The sequence below is a fragment of the Condylura cristata genome, unplaced genomic scaffold, assembly GCF_000260355.1.
Source record: "Condylura cristata isolate star-nosed mole 26May11 unplaced genomic scaffold, ConCri1.0 scaffold00027, whole genome shotgun sequence".
Classification (NCBI taxonomy): domain Eukaryota; kingdom Metazoa; phylum Chordata; class Mammalia; order Eulipotyphla; family Talpidae; genus Condylura; species Condylura cristata.
In genome coordinates, this window is record NW_004567128.1 from 16,671,887 (window position 1) to 16,699,245 (window position 27,359).

Here is a 27,359-nt window from a genome sequence, read left to right on the forward strand (position 1 = left end):
TGTTCCCTTCAGTTTATAAAAGAATTAAGTTTTCTTTCTTGTAATTCAAAGGATCACAGCTGATTTGGATTAGGGCCTATATAGGGACATGAGGGAATGAGGGAATTTATCATTTTAGCCTAGACCTGAATTACTGTGAAATCATTCTTTTGCCTTTGTTTTTTAGTTTATGTCCAGAAATTAGAAACATTATAGAAGTAAATCAACACTGTCATTCATAATGTTTACTAATCCACATAGGAATATGATTGTGTGAGTGTGAAATGGCAAAATACATTAAAATTTTAACACGTCTAGGAAACATATCTCATTTAGAATGTATACTAATTTCTATCTAATAATCTTTGATTTATATTTGACACCTGAATTCCCAAATCTATAACAAACATTAACTAGGGTTTTAGTAAAAACTGATGTTAACTTGTCAAATATCAGAATTATTAATTTCTAAAAATAGGAGTGTGTGGTGTTTTTAAATAGACACAATTAAGTAAATATTGCAAATATAGGTAAGGAAGATGTGCGTTTTTCTTTTCAACTGAAGACGGGTCTTATTATTTTATCCTTTGAAACAGAATTATCTAATTAAGTGCTGTTTAACATAGTACCATGTACGACCATGGTATTTTTCACTTCGAGTTTCCTTTTTTTCTTTCAGTTCAGTGTAAGAAAACTTCCTATAGCACCAATGGTACTCTGATGAGCTAAGAATAACAAATATTAAACCATTTTTTAAGAGATAGGTGTATCTGTACTGTGTTAGATGAAACATACTGAAATCCGTATTGCATTTTTAAAATCAACATCCAACAGAGGAAATGCTCATCATTTTAGTTGGAATGAGATTTTTCTCTGAGATCTGTTAGTTCTAAACTAATTAAATATACTGCATAATATAGCATAAACATATTTTAATGCCTTTTAACAGCCTTTTTACTTATTTACTGTCTTTAAAAGCCTATACCATCTCCCGGTGACCAAAATAAATAAATAAGCAAATGAGCAAGCCAGCAAAACAAGAAGAACCCACTTTGCTTTTCCCCACATCAGGTGAGGCCTACAGGGAAGAGTCGCTGATGAGACCCACGGTAAGCAGCACTCTTTGTCACCTCGGTGCCCTCTGGTTTCTTCTTGGCCATGAAGTAGAGGTTGTTGTAACTCAGCACCTTGGAAAGTCTCTTCTTGTCTTTCTTTCCACGAGCTGAGTTGGCAAGGCCATCAAACCCTATCCCCGGGGAGTTACTGATTCAGGCAGCTCCAGGAACTCAGAACTGATCACAGTGAGAACTGAGATTGGTGGGAATAGTTGTCTCATTGCTACCCATGCCTATTACCTAATATGTATATATTGCCCTTTGGTGTCATTTTCAAGCATTGTCTAAGAAGCCTGTAGCACTGTTGCCTGTCTCTAGCATGATGTACGTAAAAACACCGAATGTCCTATCAGTTATAGTTGAGGAAGACGGGAAAAGAAATTGTGAACAGTGGAGAGAGAATAAAAAAAGTCAGTGACAAGAGATGTGAAGCAGAAATATTCAAGCCAATAAAAAATGTAAAAGGCATTTTGAAATTAATCAGGGGTGAAAGACAATGATATGAGTGTGGGAAAATCCACAAGGTTGTTATTTCTTTACTCCTATGAAATAAGCAGGATAAATTTATACATATTTTAAACATAAGCTCCACTATATACACAACATTTTGGTAAAATAAATTTGTGGTGAATTTTAATGAACAATGTTTATAGAGTGGATAAATGTTCCCTCTCTGAAATAAACATCACCCCAAACATCAGTGAAACAAAACATCAGCCATCTGTGATAGTTGAGATTATTGTTAAATTTCTACTTTATTTTCTGACTTGACTTTTTCCTCCCATCATGTTTCATTGTGAGTTTGAAAATAGCACAGGTCAGAGCAAAATTGCTAAGCTATTTATCAAAATCTATAGTGCTCCAATATGACTATATTATAGCAGTTTGGCATTCATAATAAAAGTTCAACAACAGTGTTTTGAATATGTAATGAATCATTAGAATTATGAAATGTGCTAGGCATACTCAGAGTTTAGTTGGATACTTGAGTCATCTAAATTCTTTCAGAATATTTATTCATTTTCAATCCTAGTTCATTCACACTTTTATCACAACCAATTTACCATATCTTTATTGAAGTCTTCCTCTTTCAGATTCACCCCCTGCTGAATTTCAGCCTCCAGTGGTTCAAGCAATTTTTGTATATCTGAGTTAAACTGCTCCAATTCCTTCAAAGGAATGGAGGCCTAAAAAAAAAGATAGTGCTAATTTAAATCAAAAATTACTTTTTATTAGAAACATAAAACAAAAAAAATTACATTTGTTCAACCTCCTGTTGCTAAAATAATGACATGCATTATGTTTCCATATTATATTTTATGAACGTTTTGAAACACAACTGGGAAAGCACCTAAGGATGCAAACATTTAACATCACCAGAGCTGAACATACAGACAGAATAGTGCAGTTCATCATGGTGCTTTGGCAAGGAAACTCAATTTCCATATTGCTAAGTGGCTAATTATTAACATTCTAATGTTGACTTTGATCTTATTTTAAATATTCTGATATAAATATCATTTGAGTAAATATCTTATCAGCAATAGTCTCATTCATCAAGTAATAGTAACCTCAGGTGCAATTGCACAGTTTTCTACTTATTCTCAGAAAAAAAAAAAAACAAAAAACAAAAAACCGACATGGCAACCTGCTCAGATATTTTAAATGACAATTTTAGCATGGGGAAACTGACAGACATGCTCTCTTAAGACAAACAATGTCATTAGCTTGCTCTAGGAATGCTTCCTTTAGTAGTGCAAAAGTAGTTCAAATGAAGGAACCCAGAGTATTTCATATCAAAGAAATCTGAAAGTTTTCCAACCTTGCAAGCCATCAGTCTCTTTAACTTTTAAATGTATAATGGATAAACTGCTATAAATCTAAAATTCCTTGGTTTTCTAAAGAAACAACTTGCAAAGAAATGAAAACAATAAAACACAAATACATACTCAAAGGAGGTTAAATACTTAAAGTTCAAAACAGTTAATAAATTTTTATTCTATTGATCTTTATTACTTATCCAACTTCTTTGATTTAAAACACTATAAAATATTTCATACCACATAGCTTCTGAAAACTCACAGATAGCATATAGAAATTTTATTTTCCTATAGAGTTAAACATTTTCCATTTGAACCAAAAACTCACTAACCACACCCAGTTTCTTACACCAGGATGATTGCATTCACCAAGTTTGGCCCCAGTTACGCTTCCCTGACATACCTCCAGTCTTAAGAGTAGCTCCTTCATTTTTACTAGAAGGCATCTCTAAAGACAGCAGGCCTAAATATTCAGGTGAAAAGCAGCATCTAACAGCCTTTAGTCAACCAGGAAGCAGTCAATAGTCAACTGCTATTCACAAAACATGAATCCACATGTAAAATTAATAAAAACTTTACTTCCAGACAATTCTACACATTATCAGAAAGGATTTCTGATTTGTTTTTGAGCGTGATTTATTTTTCAGCAGCAAGCTTTAAATCTGAATCATTTTTAATTTGAAATATCATTAAGTTCTTCAACAAATACAGGGCAGTCATATTTAAATACAAATAAACAGTATTTCAACCTCTGTATTATCAACATACTTGTATACATGCAAATCACATGACTAAAACATACTTTATACATGCAAATCACATGACTAAAACATTATGTAAGTAAAATGATCTTTATAATTCTAACTACACTATATATTTGGTGATATTTTATATTAGTAAATAGCTATGCCCATTTGGTAACACTTCATAAGAGCAACTCTACCTTTCTACAGTATTCTGTTTATACGTAATAAAAAATAACTTTATTGAGTAACTGGAGGTCAAAACTCTCATGTATGTGTTTGTAGGCAAATTTATCAGTTTTACTGATACACTTTCTCCCTCTCTGCCTCATCCACTCTCAACACACTCAAATATAAATGTTTCCAAGGCTCAGAAATTGGGCTCCATACCTCTTTACCAACACTCTCCACATAAGTGTATTAATCTAAAATTTCACTGACTTTCACAATATCTCCAAAATAATCCATCTTTAGCTGGGACAGCACCTGAATTCTGACCTAGGTACTCTATAGCTAGCCAATTTCTTATGTGAAGTTTAACAATCCTAGAAATGAGCTCATTATTTCCTCCAAAATGCTTGCAACGCCAACTTCCTTAAGTCTATTAATAGAAGGCTGCTTTTCTCAGTCATCCAGGCTTAAAAATGAGTCACATTATTTCTGAACACTTCATTCTAGGTCTAATAAGTAACAAATAATTTTCAATTTATTCACTGTAGTCCACTTTTTTTTGGCATCAATAGTATCTCATGAAAAATCACCAGTTTATAAAACAAACAAAAAAATGAGACCAGAATTTCATTACATTTTTCTTTGACCCACTTGATTCCTATTTCCAGAGATACCATCTCTCCTAATCCTCACAAAGAACCTAAGGCAATAACAACTTCACATGCCACAATTTCCTTCCCACCTCACTTGTTCCATCTTTGCACTAGGACATGTCAATATGCCCCCCCCCAATATGGCTTTCATGATGAGATTTCTCTGTTCAAAAAGTAAAAGTAGAATGAAGTCCAAACTCTCACATGATGGTCAAGACTTTCTCTAATCTTGCCCCAAGGCCCTTTCTAGACTGACATTAGTGCTACTAATATCAATTTTCCTTTCAAGTCTAATGGCTAGCTCCTGTGATAGTTCCCTTAAGGCCCTCTGAATGCTTTCAATATTCTGGTGATGAATGGAAGCTTGTGAGTGAGAATACTAGACTGAAGCTGGCTCCATCATTCAGTAGCTGAAAGACCTCACAAGTGTTTTGTCCTCCTCGAGCCTCAGTTTCTTCATTTGTAAAATAAGGATAAGAAAACAATCTCAGAGAGCTGTTACGAGTATCTAGTATACTATAGTGGTTTCTCATATATCATAAATGCTCAATAGCAGTTATGTTTTTTCTCTCAAAATATTATTCAATGTTCACTTAGTGTAAGCCTTTACTGTTTTTCTTTAAAACTGTACCCATCCATTGGCTCAGTTCAAGACCTTTCTCTTTTGAAAATCTGTGGTCTACAGAGAATAAAGTGCTGTTGATACGACTTTTTTTTTTTTTTTAACTTAGCAAGGTATTTGTCCACATTATGAAATTCCAGTGGTGAACATGGAGTAAACGAGATTCAAGTTTGGTAAAACTCAACTGCTGTTAACAGTAAGACCTGCTTCAGACTTAGCCTACATCAGAGCAGAGGGTGGTGTGACAGAGCATGCTGAAGGGCTTCACACTTGCTGGGCCCTGTGTACTATTTTCATCACCCACTATTTGCAGACACAAGAAGCATGCAAGACACACAAAAAGTGAGCAGGATGAGTACTACGAACACCCCTGTAAAGAGGAAGAATTTGTCTGCATGTCCAACCTACAGGCTTTCCTGGCATGTAGTAGGCACGTCTCAATGAATAGGTTTTGAAAAACTAAGTGAAGGATGACTAATCATGGGGCCGCAGAAAAACCACTTCAAGGAGCTCTTGAATTTTAAAAGATATCTAGAATTTTCAATGCACAAATTCTATCCCAGCAAACTGAAGAGACCTGCAAGGTCAGCACTTCATGAGCAGAAGCACCCTGACAGCTGGCCAATGTGAGCAACAGTGAGCCCCCTCCCCCACTTACCCAGTATGCAAAATAAGACAGCACATTCAAACAGATTCTAGAAAACAGTATTACGAAACGGTCATGTAATTGTTCAAGCAAGATAATGCAAACTTAGACTTCATTAGTGGCATGTGTAGCGTCCAGACTTCCTGATCAAAGACTATATTGTATTTGTTACAAAGTCACTCTGCAGATTGGGAATGAGAATTATTCTCTATGGTTCCAAAATGAATAAATAGAATCAATGGGTAGATAGAACTTGGAGGCTGAATTTTAGTTTAATGCATGAAAAACTGAGTAGTGTTGCATTTTTTTTTTCTTTTGAAAGCACAGTGAAGCTACAGTAGTGAGGTTCTCCTATCTGAAAGTGCAAGCAGAAACTAGGTGACTATATTATTTGGGTATATTTTAAAAATAAGAGACTTGTCACATGAATACTTCTCTAAAATTTAATGACATAAACTCTCCTCTGAATTAAAAGGATATTGTCTCTCTATAGCACAGCAGCTAAATAGCAATGTAATGCCAGTCATATGTACAACGTAAAATGCTCTGCTTGCCATTAAAATGTTTAAAAAAACAAGTGGAAATAATTATCTTTAGTCAACCATGTCACTAATATATTTAAAAAATAACATATCTTAAATATATTACCATTGAAAACTACAAGTATTCAATTATTAAAAATTATTTTACATCATTTCTTCATATTCAGACTTCAGACCCCACTGTATATTTTATACTTTCAGCACATTTTAATTTGGAAGAGCTACATTTCAAATCTTCAATAGCCATTTGTGCTTGGTGGCCACCATATTTGACAGTAGCCAATCAATGGTAACTGGTATAACCATGACACTGAAGGTAACCGATAGGTCATTATCAGTTTGAAATACGTCTTAGTAATAATAATCAAACTGTTTGTGCTTTATTTAGCAAATTATAGTAGATTGAGATTTTTTTTAAGTGTCCATCTCAATCACTTTCATTTATATATGTTTTTTAAATGGCATGTTCAGGAAGCTGTCTGGAGGTTTAAAAACTTACAGGGATGTGTTCAATGCATTATAACAGCACACTCTATTTCCCATTTATGTGTAATTCTAGGTTGTGTTGCATTATCTCTTACATATTTGGATATATTGCTTTTTTTTCAAGGTTGTATGTTTTTTATCACCAAGATTTGACTCCTTGAATTTGGGAATATATCTTACACAACTCTGTGTAATAGCAATATCTGTTTATTGTGCAGAAAACATATTTATCTATTATAATACTGGACTTAGAACATATATCAATTTATACAATGACCAATTTTATAACCTAAATAACCACAATTCCACAACTCGGTTATTTTGGCATTACTACTGGCGGAATCAGATCAGCCTTTTGACATACATGTGATTAATACATGTTGTTCAGATACAAGAAGGTGTCGAAATTTAATTACTTCCTTATGAATTCACTAGTTCACCATTAGGTCATGACAGTTCTAATATAAAAGGCTCTTTTCTTACCAATTAAAATTTTACATGTCATTCCTTGGTTTTCATCATCTTTGTAATTTGGAATTCCTTCTTATGAAGTATGTAAAAGAAATGCATAATAAGCAAACATCCATAATTTAAGAGCTCACTTTTGAGCTACCAAAGTTTAAAACATAAAGAATATGTCTTTTCAGTTCAGTATTATGAACAACTTTCAAGGAACTTGAAAGCAGTGGTGGACAAATCATCTTATATATTACGTGAATTAAATCTACTGACTTTGAGAAAATATATGACTACAGAAGAAATAGAATCACAAGTAAATCACACAATGTTAGACAGTGCACACAACATAGGTTTAGAATACATAAAAAATAATCAGACAAAAGTTGTATTACAGGAACTAGTATAAACCAAGTAAAGGTTTTGCACAATCTTTACTTACCTTTTCATCGTAAGAGTTTTAGCATGACTGTGTAGTCATACAAAATACATATAAAGTAAAACAGGGAAATTTAATAGTCAAACAGATAAATGGACACAAAAGAAAGAAGAGACAGAGAAACTGAGAAAGACAACACTTTGTTTTCCTTGATTTTTAATGTTATTTCAGATTGCTTAACAGCTATTAATTGTACGTTGTTATGTGATTTTAAATATTAATGAAATTTAAAGTTTTGTTAATGTTTTTGCATCAAAGGTGACTTATATAACATGTTACAACCATAACAGGCTAAAAGAAAACAAAATTAATTACAAATTGATTCATTGTAAATTGGAAGCATTCAAAAATTACTCAAATACATTTTATCATTTTTAAAATGTAAGATTTCTTTTGGTTAAATATTACTTCCAACGTGCATAGATACACTAACATAATATTGACTGTGTTTACACAGACAGCAGGTAAACATTTGTTAATATGGATTATGTGAGCTTAGTAATCATGATCAATGGCCACTACATTCAGATTAAAGTAAAATCTAAAGTGAAAATAAGTAATTCAAGTGCTACAGTTTGGCTTAAAATTGCATCACATCAATCAGTCTCCTCTTTCCATTCTGCAGCTTTGAAAATTTACTTATCATTACAATATTAGTATAGAAAAGATAAGATGGAAATTCATGAAACCCAAAAGTGAATAAAGTTTCAAGAACCAGTAACACCCTGTAGTACAGAGTACAAGCTAGTGATATGGTATTAAGTTATTTCAAATTTAAATATCTACAGAGGAAAACTTACAAAGAGAAAATAATTCAATGAAAAGATAGCCCAGAATAGAGAAAATCAGATAAAGTGGTTTACAGATTTATTCATTCACTTATTTTAAATTCATAAAAGCAAATTATTAGTAATAACAGCTTAAAATGAAAAGCTGACTTGGTTAATTTTAGGTAAAAAATTGGTTTATTCTTTGCTGCTTTGATGATGAAAATGTGAAAATAAGTAATGTGAGGGAAATTTATAAGAGAAGATGATACTCAATACTAGCATATTGGCTTTGAAGTAATGAAATTTAATGGTTATACTGTTATGAATGGACACAAAATACAGTTTGATTAAGATATACTGGTGGTCTCAGGGTCTGCCCAATGTCTACTTTGGGTTGAGTATAACTAGGGATATATTTCTACCTCATGATTACATGAGTTTAGCAGAAAAAAAAAATAAAATATGAGAGGAAAGGACTTAGCTCTAAAATATTTGGGGGGGAGAGACAAATTAAAAGCAAAGCATTTAAGTTTTGAATATCAATTTTTTCTTTTAATTTTCTTTTTCTATTATTCCTCTCATTTGTTTTTTTTTTATTTTTTTATGTTTGTTTTTAATATAAATGCACTGAAGTCACTGTACTTAAGTGACATTGGGCATGTTTATATTATCATATTGCACACTTACAGTAAATACCTGAGGGCCTAAATAGAAGTAATAAAATATACTGAGAGTTAGTGTGTTGGACTGAATATCGCATATATGTCCTGGGCGCTCAAGTTTGTAGCCCGGCTTTCACACTGTGAGAACATAGCAAAGTCATTGTTTTTTTCAGTCTGCTACATGTATCAGAAAGTCTCTGGACCACAGAAGTCACTTTTGTATCTGTTGAATGGTCAGAGGAATAATTTGTCTGTTCAAAGGCTCCTAATCAGAAGTATGCGATAACTTTCATCATTTTGAATGTTAGGCTAATAAGACCTAGTTGGTTCTAACAAATGACTCGGGTTACCAAACGCAGATGTCTACTTTGAAAATACCTGAAATGATTATAAAAAAAGATTTATTATCAAAGTTTCAAAAGAATTAACTTTGTTATAGAAAAAGCAAATTAGAAATGTGGGGGGAAATGTTGTTGATATAGAAATTGTGTTGCTAGCTTCATTTCCTATTTACTGAAGCAGGATAAAACTGGGAGATGTACTACTACAAAATGGGGATTAATCTGTTGCTACTACTTGAGGATTTTAGCTGTTATTATTACACACTGAATATTCTACGAATTATACAATACAGTGCATTAAAACTTTCAGCTATGCTTTTTATTATCTCTCCTGCAGAAAAGATTTATTTATGATTTATTTGAAAGGATAGCCCCATAACAAGAATAATTATGGCAGTTATAGACCATGTTTTCCTCTGTTAGAGTTTTTAAACAGAACATGACTAAAAAGTGGGATGCAGATGGGGATGGGAAAGAGGAATACTTCATATAGATAAAAGTTGTTCACAGAAATAGGCTTTAATTAAAACTGACATTCTAGGTCACATTATTAATATATATTATTTATTTTCTACTGAGGTTTGGGGGAGAGAAAAAACCTGTCTAAATATTGTTAAATTATACATTCATTTTCACATATAAAACTACTATTTAAGAGAGGCCAGACCCAACCATGTGGGATTTTTCCTGATATATCCTGTATTAAATGGAAAACTCACTGGTTCCTTCATTGTCTTTGGCACAAAGAAAAATAACTTTTGCATCTACTAAACTGATTAGAGGTCAAAAGCTTAACACTCTTCCAATTATTATAGCAATAAAAGTCTGAATATTTGTAACCACGATGTGAGACTTTCCACATCTTGTCTTATATTGAGAATACAAATACAAAGACACAGAAAATGCAACATGGGTTTTAATGCTGACTTTATGGCCTGTATGAAAGTGAAGGAACATAGAGTGTGTGAATGTGTATGTGTGTACATGAATATATAGCATATGGTGTACAGTTCTTAAAAAGAGTTGAAGACAGAAAACACTTTAAACAATTTCATATTTAGATTAGTAAAAATGCAGGACCAATAACTTAACACTGCAGTTCTATAGAAAGTGAGGTGTTTCTAAACTTCTAGAGCAGAACACATAGTATGTTATCTATGTATGTGTGTGTACACACACACAGATTTGTTTCATAATATTTCATAACAGATATGTAATTGCCTATATTACACGACATAGCTAAAATCTGTTTAGTTGACCTCCTTTTGAAATTAACATGACAAATAAAACTTGTGTATATTTTATTCTTGAAACTCAGACTTTCACACTCAGTCTTGAATCGTGAATTATTTTTGAAGTTGTCACCTTCTTGGCTCTCATATTTAATAATTTAACTCTGGACTAGTTTTCAATGTCTCTGGATCAGTGACTCTCAAAGTATGGTCCCTACACCCTTAGCATAAATATCACCTGAAAACTTGTTAGAAATACAAATTCTCAGGCTCCAACCAAGGTCTACTGAACTAGAGTATTTGGGGAGTGGGTGTGCCCGGGGGGGGGGGGGAGAGGAAGTCAACAGTATGTAGTTATCAATTTCTCTAAGTATGTAAAGGCCTGAAAGTCACTGCTCCTGAGTGTTACTTCCTTTCTACTGACATCAATATACTTTTATTTATGGTACTTAACTCCTTCTCATATAGAGGGATGATTTCCCTACACCTTGACATTCAATTGTATTCTCTCACAACCACTGCTGGACTCATCTTTCAACAGTGTACCAAAACAAAACAAAAAAAAAAAAAAAGGAACTCCTACTGAATTAATCATAAACTATGAGTTGGTTGGCATGACCTTGTCACATTGTATCTAATAACCCTTTCCAGTCTTATCATCTACAACTAAGCTTTATGGTCTATATTCAATATTCTGTAAGCAAACAATCTACTCTCCACTGAAGACGTTATACACTCTTAAAAGTTTTCTTGGGTTTATTTGGAATAGTTACTTCCTCTAAGTTGCTAGAGTGGCTATGAAATTTCCTCAGCATATACTCACTCTCAGCCTAGTATCCATGAACATGTCTTGATCTATCATTGCACATTAAGTTCCCTGACTCCATCACAACTTACCTAGTGGTGCAGACAACACAGTACTGAATACTGCAAGCTATAATAACACATGGCTGGAAAAAGCTCAAATTTCTCTCTCATCCCACCAACCTCTTTCTTCACTTATTCTTGAATATCGACCTTAAATACCATCCCTCCCAAATAGTTGGCTGCCCTCTCATCTTGGTTTCTCAGAAGATGGACAGAGTTGCCCTAAGCAGTAGAATTAAGTAGTCTATATTTGCTTCCTGTTTTCCTTTCTATATTTCCCTGATTGCATAAAAACCTGTTGTGCCACCATATTCAAAGATCCTAAAGCAAAAAGAGTTCCCTGATCCCATCAACTTTACTTAAGGTTCTAAAAATTAATTCTTATTTCTCTTTGTAATGGTGCCCCCTTCTATTAAAACTTCAATTTTCTCAAACACTTCATACAGATTAGGGAAGACTAAGCTTTATCAAATCCCTCTCATCACACTGTTTCTAATTGATTGATAACATGGTAACATTCCCAATGCAGAGATTTGTCTCCAATGAACAAGTCTTCAGTAAATTTAAAATGAGGATTCTAGTGCTCAAGTTTTGCTTTTTAGATTTTCAAATGTATTCTAATGGATAACTCTTGCAGGAGACACAAAGGTAATCAATTTAATTGTCTTCACCAAATAGTGAATTCATGCACTGTTAACATAAATTGGCATGATACATTTTTGCTCTACTCAATTCCCCGTTCTAAGTGACCTGTAATAAAAGACCATCCTAAAATCAGTTCTTATGCTAAACCTATATTCTACCCATATTCATTCCAAACCTACTTTTATTTATCTTATGACCATAGATGTTCTCCTGCGTGTTCTTGGTGAAACCCAGCCACAGACTCAGTCAGGGGAAGACTGTAATACAACATCATCTTACCCTCAGTAAATCCTAATGTAGTAAGAACTTGACTTTGAGATCAAAAGCCACTTCTGAGAATTTCAGCACTTCCAGTATTCCCCTATTCAATAAGCAAATCCACTTAAAAACCATTAAGAAAGGTATTTAAAACCCCTTCTTGCATCAAGATCCAACAAAAGGTTGTTGAATTACCAGGGACTAATCTAGCCTAATTAGCCATTTTTAAAACTAATTTACACATAAATTTTGCACCTTAGTCTCTGGATATAATTTGTTCCTCCTAAGCTCCATTACATAATGGAGAAAGAAAAAAGGTCAGAGATCCCCCCATCCAGTAACTCTACCTTTCTCTTACACTTCTGTTTAAATAATATCTATTATGGAGGGAACAATGGAGTTTTCTTTTAAAAGTATGTTATCAAGTTCAACTCCCTTATCCTACTAACGCTGTTATGTATTTGCAGAGAAATCACACGTTTTACCTAACACTGAAAAGATTAGGCTTAAAATTCAGTCCACTGTTCTTCCTCTTATACTATCTTGATTGTCAGGACTGTCTCATCATTAACTGAGCATCTCCATAAGGATGCAGTCGCGTTAACCATAGTGAATGCTTACAATTCATATTCCAAATTATGCTTGTAGACAGGTAGTTCTTAAGTGCCTTTTACCACGACAGTCTACACTCCCCAGCACCACAGATGCTCAGCGTCGCTCGCTGGCACATGCACAAATGAGAGAACTGCCAGAAACCTTTGCTTCCATACCCTGATCTCTTATGATGACAGAGCCTAATTATCTCTTCAACCACCCCCTAATGGAGCCATTATTACATCTAGTCTGCTTTATTAACTTAGATTAAAATGAATGCTTTGAAAAATAAAAAAAAAGTGGTTGTCTTATCAAATAATATATAATTGAAAGTAGTGATTGAAAGCATCGTGTGCTTTATTCAATAAAAAAAAAATGTAAAGAAGTGCATCAAAAAGTTTACCAGAGGCGTGACATCTGGAAGTGTACTGGCATAATTTCAGGGTATGGAAAATGGCAGTTCTCAAACTTCTCCTGACCATGGGGAAGCTCTCAGCTTCTATGGTGCCAGGTGAATTCTGCTAATTTTTCCCAGATCTATGAGTCAGAAACTTGTGACATAATTTGTGTCAATCTACTGTTGAAAGTGATCAAGAAAACAACTCAATTTTCTTTTAAACATTCTATGTCTTAGATAGAATGTTATAATGACAGGAAGAATACAAAAGTCAGTAATGAGTTTTCGCAATCGTGTTATTAGCTGATTGAAATAACCTTTGGTTTTTTAGAGATTACATACACCAATGATCCCCAAACTAAAGATAATTGTCCATTTAAACATCAAAGGAAATTAGTACTACAAACAAGTGTACACTGAAAATAAAATTTTAGAGCCTCTTGGGTATTAATCAGGTGAGGATGGTTTACTTAAATTTACATGTATGAGTAGAACTAACCAGTTTATTTAAATGTAACAAAGAAGCCGTGATGACTTAAAGTAACCTAACACCTTTTGCCTTGGAAAGGTGAGTTTTGAAGAGTAACTTTCAGGTGTATAACACATTTCAAATTCATATCACATGTCTATATTTCATACACTCTTTAAATATGTACTATTAAATATAGTGGCAACACATAGTAATGCCTTAGAAAATATAGCAATTGCAAATCATGATGTTATTGGGTGTCCATAATTATCAGAAAAAAATTTCAAATGTGCACTCCTATTTTTCCAGGAATCAATACTTACCTGACATATTACAATATATTTTCTCACAGATATCTTAGTATTATTCTCATTCCAGATTATTTCTAGGAATTATCTTTATATATAAATACACTTATTTATTTACATACATTTTTGACTTTAAAAGCATATCATATATATTAAAAATGTGTCAAATTACATTTTTATGAATTTGGTCATAGTTTCTTGCATTTAGACATCCCTCCAAAGAGTTAGTATTGTATAATACTGTACTAATATATTTTTGCAAGCTTCTCTTAGATAGGATTTGGCCCCCATTAATTATTACACAAATATAAAGGGTAATTAGCATGCAAACATCCCATATCCCCTGGTTCCTCATTAAATAGAATGAATAAAAATAGGCATATAAAATTACAAAAAAATCAGATATATAATCTTTGCAATTATCTGTTGTTATGGCTTGAGCATTTCATTATAGCCTAATGGATTTGTCACAGTAAGTATCGGCCATTAGCAAGAGCAAGTTAAATACACACATACACACACGTGCACATCCAATGAAGAGGTACAAACACCCTATATCATGCAAAAGTACAAGGCCTCATTTTGAATACTTGATCCGTATTACACACAGGTTAAATTGTATTTGGCACACTGGGTCAGTAGTGCTTTCCTTAGGAGGAGATCTTTTGTGCTCATGTTGTTGTAGGCCTGCAGCATGCTATTTGTTATTGTGCTGTAGGGAATGGACACCTGAAAGTACGTATGTAAACCAGTGTAGAGTGCAGTTCTAAAATAGCTGTGCACGAAAGAAAGTAACAGAGAGAGACACACAGAAGAAGGGGCGGGGGTAAGAGGATGGAAGATCTCTCATGAGGTTCAGTGGTAAAATTTCCTAAAATACAATTTGGCCTTCATTTTCCTTTTGAAAACCGTGCTGCGAGGGTCACTTGCCCCCCTCAGAGTACAGCGCAACCTTCTCAAGAGATCATTTATCACTAGTTTCCACCTTGAAGCAGATCTTCCTACCTTTCCAGTCTTAATTCTGTGAGAAATGGCTGCAAATCGATGGTTGAGTTCTGAGATTTTTGGTTCTACTACTTTCCTGCAGTGGTCCCCTCGGTTCGCCATCAAGTTTGCTGCTTGATCACGGGTGGAATCCACCTTTGGGCGCATGTCATTCATTTCAGCCTTTAAACGCTATATTCCGTGAGCAAGAGACAGGGCTTGAAGTTAGTAATTAATGGAAGTTTTGAGAGAGGGAGAGAGACAGAGAGAGACAAGACAGAGAGAGAGAGAGAGAGACAGCGAGCGAGCGAGCGAGAGAGAGAGAACGAGGAGAAGGAAGAGAAGGAAGAGGATGAGGATGAGGTAGAGGACGAGGGGAAGGGGAGAGAGAATACACAGGAATAAAAGGGAGAAAAAAAGTCAATTTCTATAAGACATAAGATAGGAATACAGTGAGGATGTGTGTGACCTCATGAAAACAGGTCATTGTCAGTAAGTTGGGTTCTATTTTGTATACAGTGATTAGCTTGTGGACTAAGGGGTGGTCTAAGGATAAGGGATATTTCCCTGACTTCTCTATGTTGCCCTCAAAAAATCATATTTTATACTTAGCCTTCCATTATCTTTTTTACTGAATTTCATGGCCGTGGAACAATTTTAATATGTGCTCAGGAGGAAAGGTAGCTGAAGAACAATTTTTCATCCCGTCTTGGTTTGAGCTTTCTCTTTTATTTTATCATCTTAGGTGTCATGGAAATAACTGATTTTCTAATAGGTATGGGGTTCTGTGTCTCAGAAGGACTGAGGAAGGTTCTGTCTGAGTTGGGGAGTGAGAAAGGCTGGAAGTGCAGTAACTCAGTCTCCATCATTCCAAAAGCCTGGAAAGAATTTCATATAACATCCCTGACTACCCATCAAAAGAAAAGGGAGTGTAAAACAAGGGGAGTATGTTTGGGGAATAACCAGAAATATATTTTCAGTTTTATTAAAAAGAATTTTTAAACCCTAGCAAATATCAGTCACACACAAAAAGGAAAATAATCATATAGGCAGAAACTAGAGTTTTCAGTGTTCTTTAAATAATAACCCACAGGGCACATAAAATCACGCAAGTTTTTCAAGTATAGGCTCATTCAGTGAGATCTGTAAGAATTCAAAGTTCCCTGCTGAATTGAGACATATTATAGATTCATTATGATATGTTTGCATATTATACTTATCACACATTTACAGAAATCATTATCTCTGAGAGAGGACTTAGGACGCCCTGATAATTTTCAATGCAAAAGGAGCGAACACAAAGCCATGTTCGTAGTCAAAAATGCTAACGTCAGTTTTCCACAAGCACAATATTGTCACTAATTCTCACAGGCATCGGCAAAGGGGCATGGGCATGCCAATTCAGTGGTTCACACAAGCAGCTGGCGTGAACGATGTTGGGAAACTAATCCGTACTGGATAAAAAGAAATGTATCACTGCTACGAAAATGGGCAGGGATTTATAATATAATCCTAAAATATTCTTGAAATCCCCTTTTTTAAAACCAGTTTCTTAATTAACTGTAATTAGTTGACAGGGGAATATGGAGAGATATACAGATTGCAGAACTCTTCAAAATCATTAACTTTCATTGAAATTTACAAAGTAGAGAGAAAAGGAAAGAATGAGAGGACGGAATGAAGACCATGAGGAAAGAGGACAGAAAGAAAGGAGGGAGGAAGGAAAGAGGGAGGAAGGCTGCTGGAGGCAGGGAGGGAGAGCGGGAGACAAAATTTTTTTCACTCTTATTAAGTAGTCCTTGGTAATATTTGGACAAAGATGACTGACATAATTGCTGTGCAGTTTGAAAATTACTTTTCATAATAATTTATTTGCTACCTTAAGCATGTCTTCCTTTTGCTGGGGTTTCTTTTTCTCAGATTCATCCAAAAGTGTATCAGCCTGAATGATCCAGTTTGTGATATGATCCACATTCTGGTCAAATGTTTCCATGTGCTTCTGGTATTCCTTTATTTTACAGACATGCCATGACATATTACTGGTTAGACAACAGCATTTTGATAAAGTGGTCAATTTATGATAAATCTGTAACTCTTAATTTTATATATAAACCTTAATTTAAAATGTATAAGAAAAAAATAGTAGAATGACTGTATTTGTCGGAGAATTACAATTTTTGTTATTTATGAGATCAAGTAGGTATTAGAAAGTATCTAAGATTCCAGTTAAATAAGATCATATTTTTCCCAAATCATAGGCAATATTTAAAATGTAGAAATGTAGAGTACATTATAGCCAAAACAAATCAGACATCAATAGCAAAAATGCTTAAATTTAATCCCCAAACTTAGAAATCTTGAAAAATAGAGGTTTCAGGCAGCATTCTTAGAAGATCTGCCCTACATTTTACAATTTAACATTTAAAAGATGATTTAAAATTTAATATTCTTTCTCAATGTAATCTCTATGTAAAGCATAGCACAGATGTAAAAAATACATTAAAATACAGTTACACATAGGAATCATGAGTCAGGATATGCATCAAATTAAAATGTGCAAACATGAGTACTTTTCTGGATGTTTATGTATTTTCTTTCCAAGATAAAAAAGGCTGGAAACATTTCATTTGTTTTTCTTACCAACAAAAGGTTTAGCCACTCTTCTGCCCGGGAAGTGACAGCAATCCAGTTACTGTTTAGGAGGCTCAGTTTATCTTCTACCAAGGTCTCCTTCTTGCCCAAAACCGTTTTCAAGGACTCTCCTAGGTCAGTGATACTCTTTAGGTGAACCTTCTGTTTCTCAATCTCTTTCTGAGTAGCCTGTGGAAAGGATAGTATTTAAGATTCAAGTGATACATTCCACTCTCAAGATTCAATGCTTTTGAAATGGCTGTGTATAGAGTTTTAAGGTTTTCAAGTGCTCACATCTTCAAGTCATATCTTTAATGAATGATGAAAATCATACCCAAAGACTGTAGTTTCCTAGTAAGTATAGATAAACATATATTTAAATATAAACATGATTGGTTTAATAGTTATGGCTATATATATTTAATAAACATACACTTGTCCACTTAAATATATTTATACTCAATTAATTTGTAAATGCAGTGGCTAAAGATAGGTCTTAAAAAGCCCATTTACAGAGAAGCGATTGCTTTCAGAAAATGAAGCAATCATTGCACTCATATTACTACAGCAGGAATCTGCAGCATTTTGGTAGAGAAGAAACCATTTGGCAACTGGTGAATATTAAGGACACTTTTTTAACATTATATTTTCAAAAGTGTAAGACAAAAATCACTGAATTTTAAGTGAAAACAATTATACTCCATATAGTAACACAACCTACCTTTTTAAAATTTATGGCACATTCATGTATGTTTTCTTCCCTAACAAGTATAACTAACCTGATCTATCAACAGATTGTTAACTATGGTAATTTAAAAGTAGTGACAAGTATAGCGGGCAGTTTGAAATATATGCAATGACTAGAAGGTGACAGAAAGTGATCTCTCATCTCCGCTGGTGGAAAAGTAATAGGAACTTCTGGCACAATTGGGTTTGTATGTTGCTCATATTCAAAATAAAAAAAAAAAGGTTACTTTAAGTTAGAGGCCAATAAAAGTAAAGAAATACTTTTGAAATCCACAAAGACACTGCCACCACTACCCAAGATGTGACTTAAAAACCCTGAAACCATGCAATCAACATTAGAAATTATGGCAGAGCTGATGGGAAAACTGATGCTAGCACAAATGCTTTTTGTCAGCTCTACCTGCAGCCCCTGCCTTGTGGCTCATCACATGACACCTTGAAGTTCCTTGACTCTCCCCCCAATCAGTCTTGTCTCTGCACAGCTGGTGCCCCTCAACTGGGACATATACCAGAGCCAACAGATACTGTCTCATACAGCTTACCTGAAGGGCACAGGAGGCTGTGACGACACATTTGGAAACGAAACTGACATTTTCATAACAGCAAGCCTAAGCCAAGGTAATCAGTTAAGATCACTGGGAGCAGCAATATTAGGAAAGTAGAGGGAGCCCTCCTGCAGAGGGGCAAAGGAAGCAACAGCCCTGAGAGTAACAGCAGTGGTCCAAGGAAGGGAGGGACTGATGCTCTCTGAGGCCAGCTTGGGTCTTAATGCTTATGCCTTTGCACTGAAGGTGTGTTGTCCACCTTCATAATTTATCTAAGCAGTTGTGGCTGCTTATCCTACAAACTACCAAGTCCTGATCTATTCTAAAAACACACACATGCACATTTGCAATTAGCATTTGACATCAAATATGGCAAGAGAATAAATGAGGTAAAAAGACTGCATAAAATGATTTCTATACATAAGCACAATTATGTTTAAATCAAAGATACTCATCTGCTTTCCTTGTTCAATAAACCCATATATGAAATTAGTATCTGAAATGAACTCATCAGCTATACTGCAGATAGTTATCTGCAACACAGGCATCATCTACTGTACCTAGGCGAACTTAGCAATTCATAGAAGGAATTCCTTCATTTATCAGTCATGAACATGAACGTTATATGAGCGATTACTAGCTACGTCGCTCTGGGTGCAGTGACAGAGGTGATTCCATGCAACTCTCTTTTAGAAAACGATGTGAAATGCCTCCTCAAGGTTAAGCACTCACTTGAGAGTGTTTACAAGCAGATTTTAGCCCTTTCACTTCATTGTATACTAATAACCTTTCCAACTATACCAGGTAGACAGTGTTTTAGGCATGTGAAGAGTAGGGAGGGTTCAGGAAGTCTTCCTCACTGAATAGGCAAGTTGAAAGTGAATGGCAAAGCAGACTAAGTTGTAACTCAGCTTTTTCAGTTTCTTCAATCCCACAGCAAGTGACAGCTTCTAGGATTTATAATTAACCCTGAATCAAAGCAACATTATGTACACCCAGTTTTATCTTACTAACCCCAATTTCAGGAATTTCAACAGCAAATTTGTGTGAACTATCATCTTGACACTCAGGGTTTTATTGCATAGCAAAATGTCAGGTAAGAGTAGAACTCAATTTAAATATAAGCCTCCATAAAATTAAGTATATGTAGTTTTATTTTCCCTATGTGTAATGTGTAACATTTGATAGCACTGGAATAGTCAAAATATTAAACACTAACTACTGTGATTTCAAAGAAACACATTTTCTGTCTACATTTTCTTAGCCATGATAATTTAAAACATTGCCCGAAGGGCACTCTCTGGTGGAACAATAGGTTAAAACACAGCCCCTTCAGTGCGAGTTCAATCCCTGGTCCTGGGGCTAACCCACATGGTGCAGCAGATCTATCCTGTCTCGCCTACTGCTCTTCTCAGCAGTGTACTTCAGAAGATCTGCCTGTTCTGCTCCCCACTCTGTCTCTGGTGAATCCTCTCACCGCCCCTGCACCTCTGACCTGTACTCCAGTTCTGTATGAATAAATAAATACTTAAAAAAAAAGTTGCTCCAGTTTAAGTTAATATCAGCAAATAAAAAATGGGTGGTTTCCTTCTCCTAGTGAAGATACCCAGGTGTGCATATGAAAGATGGAAAATATACTGATTCATTTCTCAAGTCTGTAAGTTAAAATACTTGAGTCTAATTTCAAATGGCACTAGAGTTCCAGGATTCAATGTGCTTCACTGATGGAGTGAAAAGGATGGGAAAACCTATTCTGTTGATCTCTGTTTGTTCATATTATGATGCAGTGGAAATAATTTCTTTACTTTTATGTAAAGGTAAAATAGCCGAAAGTAATGATCTGGACTCACAGGAAAACATTCCCAGGAATCTTCCCACAAGGACAAATGAACCTACGGCATGTAGCCATAACAGTCTCTCTACACATTTTCTCGTGTTCTAAGGACAAATTCCTTCCAAAAGTTTTCCTGCAATTACACAAGCACTTACTTTCTAGGATAATTTCTCTATGTGATTCCTTATTATTCCTATTCCCTATCCCTAGGCTTCTATTTCTCTCGCTCTATTTTTTTTTTTAATAATCTCTTAAGTGTCCCCTGCTCCATAGATTTTTATCTCAGCCCCAACTTTTACCACATCTGTACAATGGCACCATTTCTGCAAGGACTCCTCCCTCGGCAAGAATGCTACTGAATTGCTGTTTACTGTTAGCTTTTTCTTGCTCTCTTGAATAAGTTCCCTCTAATTATGGCTGATGATTTTTAAAAAAATCAAGAACTTGGGTACTGGCCAGAGGTGCGGGAGCAGTGAAAGGATTCAACAGAGACAGAGTGGGGAGCAGGGTATGTAGACTGACTGTAACACACTGCTGAGGGGAGCAGCAGATGGGTCAGCAGAGGTCTGCCGCACCATGTGTGTCAGCTCCCTGGCAGGGGATCAAACCCTTGCTGCAGTGGCTATGGATAGCTTCACCGTGCGGCTTTCAGTCAGTCTGCACACATATTACATAATTTTTGCTCATTGGCAATGGGAGAGGAAGTTCTTTTCACCATTATTTACAAAAGATCTTCATGGGAAGGAACTGAATAAAATGATAGCACTACTGCAACTGTAATGATTTTAAGGTGTTTGAAATATAGATGAAACTTACAAATTGTGTTTACACTGAAGCTGATGGTGTTTATTTTGATCCACAACAGCTTTAATTCAATAGTGCATCATACAATCTCACATATCTTAAATGTGATAAAATATGATTTTTTTTTTTTAGGTTTCTACATTACTCTGTCTTGGCGAAGGGTTTAGAACATATTTTATTATTAGGCTAATGTGATGGAATAATAGAATGATAAATTCAAAAGGAACATAAAATACTAAATAGTGGATTTTACGGCAATGTGTATTGACTTTTTATTATTAATACACTGTCTATTAAAGAAGAATTTCATGAAAGCAGAATGTGCAGAACAGAAATTATAGTTATAACTATAATGACAGTGAAAAGTGACTCCGATGGCATTTAACAGATGTTCTATTTTCTAAGTAACAGCTGCTTGATGCATTCATTGTACCAAGTTAATGATCTGCTAGTGTTATTTCACTTCACAGATAAATTACTATGCTCTCTTTAAAAAAAAAAAAAGATATGTAATTTTTCATGGGAATGATAGTGTAACAGACTTTAGAAATAAGTAATAGTTCTCATGCTTTTATAGCTAAGAGGGAGTGATGAGTTGAGGCAATTATCCAGATAATCTAGGACCAGAGGCCAGATCTTTTTAAATTGTGAAAGGTGATTGTTTAAAAAAAAAAAAATACAGGACATGATAGACTGAACTGAATGTAAAAAGAGCGCTTGTATTGCATTATTCAGTGATTCCCAAACTTGGCTGAATAGTCGAGACACTGGTCATGCTCAGAACAGTTAAATCAGAAACTCTGGGGGCAGACCCAGGCTTTTGATGTTTCCCAGGTGATTTCAGTGTGCAGTGAGTGTCATGAGCTACTGGCCAAACCAAATGACACATTCTTTCATGAGATTTTATCGGGTGACTGTCATTAAATTTTAGGACTGAAGTGACAGCAAGATAATTGAGAAAACTTAGCATTGGTAGCATTCTTTTCCCTAATGTCAGATATTACAAAAATGTATCTCTGAAACCAATGAGAAAGTTACAATGACTTCTTTTATAAGTGACTACTTAGACATCAATAAGTTGGCATTCCTGAACACCCCAAACTAAATTCAAAATTTGATTGTGTGTGATTCTATTAGCCAACTCTTTGTATCCCAAGACTATGCGTAGAAACACCTAATGATCAATTTATGGAAAATGGGAGCGAACAATTAGATATAAATCTATCAGAATTCTGACGAATGTAAAGTATTATAGGACAAACAATTACTTTTTCAAGGAACTATATTTGACGATTTAAATTTTACATAACATGATGTATACTAAAAAGCTTTAGTGGAAGTGAATTATATAACTGCCTTTGAATTTTGGACTACAGAAATTAAGTAAGGGTTAAGTGAAATATGCCAGTTGATAAATCAGAAAATCATATTGACGAAACTTTGCTGACGCAATTCTTTTTAAAATATAATGATCACCAGAGAGATAAAGTTCTATTTAATAACTTAAATATTTACTGTCCTACAGTTATATTTCTGTGCTCAATTCATATACCAACCAATTTTGGTCAGTAATGAGAATCTCATAATTTTCTTATTTATATCCAACTAATCAGTGATTTTAAGTCATTCACAAATGACACTAAAAACCTAAAAGCACACTATTAACAACAGACAGGCTGTAGTAGGTTATAAAGGCACAAAGGGTGTTCAGTTTACCAGTTCAATGTGCAGTGAAATTTTCTGCACTTTAAATTTAGCCAATGTGCATTTTATTCTCATTGTGGACAATGACTACTTTTTTTTTTTTACTTCAGAGTTAGACTACCTTAAAATATTTAGAAAATTTAAGTTTCTAATAATACATTGTTACAGTGGGGAAAAAGTTATTGCAATCAGCAAAAGCACTGGATTCTAGTTATAGTGTTGCTATATACAATCTATATTTCCCATCTGTAAAATGGGAGTTTTAACTAAATGAATGTTTATGACTCCATTTGTTCTAAAATGTACATCATTTAAAAACTATATTGACATTATACATTTCTCTCAAGAAATGTTTGTATCGTCATGTTTTCCTTTGTCTCTTAAACTGAAATTTATTTTATTGCACAGACGTTTATTGAACATGTGTCAGCTACCATGTTATAAGCATGGGAAATGCCAGTGGAAAGAAAAACAGACTTTCTCCCTGTTTGCATGGCAAGTGCAGTTGTTAATGCCCGCCCACACGTAGTCTGAGAGTAGGGGCTATTACGGCAGCTCAGGTGTCTTGTGCAGCAAGAAAGGCAAACTCTGCAGGGGCTGGTAACATTCCTCAGTTGACACTATCATCGCCTGATGTCACTATGTCCTGTCTCTATAGGCATCAGTGTTTCTGATCTAACCTTGGGAAAATCCATTAACAGAAATTTGTCAGGTAAGAAGGGGGGAAAGGTCTGATCATGTATGTGATGACATTTGTCAAATTTATGGTACCCGGATGACAACTCTTTTGTACAGTCCACGCAGATAGGAGAGAAAGACTGCACCACTCTTTTCAAACCGTGAACAATAACTTTGCCCTCATAATCACTATTAGGATGGAGTCTGTCTGAAGTAAAGGTATGGTGAAAGGGTTACTGAGCTAGAGGAAATTAAAATTAACTTTAATGGTTTCAATCTTCAATAAACACTATTAAACATTTATCTTATTGTTAATCTAAAATGTCCGCTTCCTGGTATTCAAATTTTATTATTTTACTTTCTAAAAATTAGTGGTTACTTTTTAAATTTATGCATGCTTTCTCCTTTAACTGCAATCTGGAAGCTTGGTCATAGGGAAGAAGCTGACAGGGCAGTTTTCTTGCTTCTGGTTGTCCCTCCTGCTAATCAAACTTGTCACTGCTCTAGCTACCCCTGAAAATTCTCCCATTCTTTGTCTGGGGTAACTAAAAGTCTGAGCTGGGGTACCTATGAGATTCAGTAGCTTATCATCTTTTCCAAGTAGAAGCTATGTGTAAGCATGTGGAAGTGTGTGACGTACCCCTGGGTACCTTCAGAAAAGCTACGTGTTCTGAGCTATCTATGATTATCAACATGTGATTACAGAATTTTGAGTTGGGGGGGAGTGTAGATGAGAGATTTGTGTGGAATGGCCACTTCTATAACACACTTCACAGGATCAAAAAAGACGCTATGGTGCCCAAGCGCTGATAACCCATCATTGAGAAGACAGCAAAAACTCGGAGTCAAAATCTTGGTACTGTTTCTGCCTGATAGGAAAATAGCAACATGAACTTTTTATTGTGTTTATTTTAAGGGTATTAATAAGGGTACTGACTAATTTATGACCTTTTGCTCTGTTCCTCCTGTACTTAAATTCTCAAAAAAGGTTCTCTTACAATCAACAGAATAATAATATTTAATGATCATTTGGACAATGTGGACATCTTAAATCTCAATAGATTCATGAACTGCAGTTTCATTTATGCAAAATGAACAACTTCTAGAGATCTGCTATACAATGTTATACCTAGAGTTAACAATACTTCATTGTGCACTTAAAATATGTCAAGTGTCTCATGTTAAATATCTTACCACAATGAAGATTATGTTTACTTCTTCATTTTGCCTGACAGGAACTTTGGTGCTAAGGATTGTGGCTTTATTCCTCCCTGTCCACTCCACCATCGGCAGGCTACTGTGACTCTCATTCCGTGCAAAGTTTCTATTATTTCTCTACTATAATTGTATATTTTCTTATTTTTTTTCTAACTTATTTATGCTTCACCCGTTGAATCATGCATGTCTCTTCAAGCTACCCTACATACATTATGTTCTGGATTTAGAGGTATATGGAATCTAAGCATAATTAGTATCTAATGAAAATAAAAGGCAAAGGATTTTACAGTAGACAGTATGTTTGAAAGTATAATATGTTGGATTAATGAAATATCCAATAAAGACTTCATTACTAGCTGAATTACATGGATAAAAAGAGTATTTTTACCTAGACATTCAAATATTCTCATATATAAATATAATGTTCTTAGGTCAACAAAACTGAGAGAAATCCAATAGAAATAAATGACACAGTTTAAAAATAAATTGACTCTATATATTCAAATTTTCTCCAAGTCAAAAATATTTGGAATGACTGGCAAATACATTAATGTATTGCATATAAATGGATACTCAATTTATGCTGAAAAATATCTGACATTTATCCTTTGAAATAGCAGATGAGATTATCAATTTGAGGAAAGTTCTTCATTACCAAGAAAAGCTTGTGAAATGAGAATGCACTCAGGAATCATGTGGTTTCCTATATGAGTTTGATTTTTTTTAAGTTTTAGAAAATTAGAATCATTATTAGATCATTTCAGATCTGTAGGTCATACTTGTTTGGAATAGCATTACGATTTTTTAAAAATGTATCAGCTCCTTTCAAGTGAGCTTACTTTAAAATTATATAATTTAGATGCAACTATATATTTTACCTCTGAGTGTACCATTAGCAGCTTAGTATTTTTTAAAAATCCAGAAAGAGTAATAATTATATAAATAAGAATAATATCAGTTTCTAAAAATATTTTTCTGTTTTATCTCAAATTATTGTTGCTCCTAGTTTTTTTTTTTTTTTAAAGATTTATTTATTTGTACATACAGAACTGGGGTACAGGCCAGAGGCTCAGGGGCGATGAGAGGCTTCACCAGAGACAGAGTGGGAAGCAGAACAGGCAGATCGACGAAGTACACTGCTGAGGGGAGCAGCGGGCGGGTCAGGAGAGGTCTGCCACGCCATGTGGTCACCTCCGGGGCAGGCGGGAATCGAACTCATGCGGAAGCAGCCTTAGATTCTCAGTGCTGTGCTTTAACCCGCTGCGCCACCAGGGAGGGCCTGCTCCTAGGTTTTAATGGTAAAAACTTTCTAGACTGACTCAAGCTAACATGTCTCCAGACCACTCAAGCCTTCTAATATGACTAGGATAATCTAGAAACCTTTGACACCTTCATTATCTTATGATGTTTTAATAATTTCATGGTGAGGCTAATATAAAGCAAATTATTAATATATAATCATCGTATATGGTGAGGGTAATATAAGTATATTATGAATATACTATTATATAAAGTAAACTATTGTAAGATAATTAACATATATATATATATGTATACATGTTTGTATATGTATAATACACATAGTATACATAAAATATATTTCTTTAGGTGACTCATGGAATACTTTTAAATTTTCACTAAAGTCATTTGCAAATTATAACCAGAAGTTCTCAGATACCCTTCATGTCTAGCTCAATTCCTGTGTGCACCTTCTAGAAAGTGATCCCACTATCAGCTCTGAATTGTGTTCCTTCAAGATTCATATGATGAAACCCTAAGCCTATTAGCCCAAAATGTGGCCATATTTGGAATTAGGACCTTTGCAAAGGTAATTAAGTTAAAATTAGGTCATTATAATGGTGTCCTACTGCAGCATGACTGGTGTCCTTGTCGAGAAAAAAAAAATTGGATACAGACATGTAGATGATTATATGAAAGTAAAGCCAGCTACATCCAGGCTAAGCAGAGGCCTCAGGAAAAACCAATGCTGCCAGAACGC

General features: G+C 34.6%; 1 protein-coding gene across 1 annotated transcript in view; it reads right to left on the reverse strand.

The window, feature by feature from the left end:
* Positions 1-27,359, reverse strand: part of DMD (dystrophin) — a 1,782,468-nt gene that overhangs the window by 1,080,732 nt on the left and 674,377 nt on the right. Inside the window, exons 35-38 of the mRNA XM_012730297.1 lie at positions 17,840-18,019; positions 17,079-17,207; positions 15,221-15,391; positions 2,159-2,281 (exon numbers count right to left, since the gene is read on the reverse strand). Coding sequence (XP_012585751.1) covers positions 2,159-2,281; positions 15,221-15,391; positions 17,079-17,207; positions 17,840-18,019 — 603 coding nt within the window. The remainder of the gene's footprint in view (positions 1-2,158; positions 2,282-15,220; positions 15,392-17,078; positions 17,208-17,839; positions 18,020-27,359) is intronic.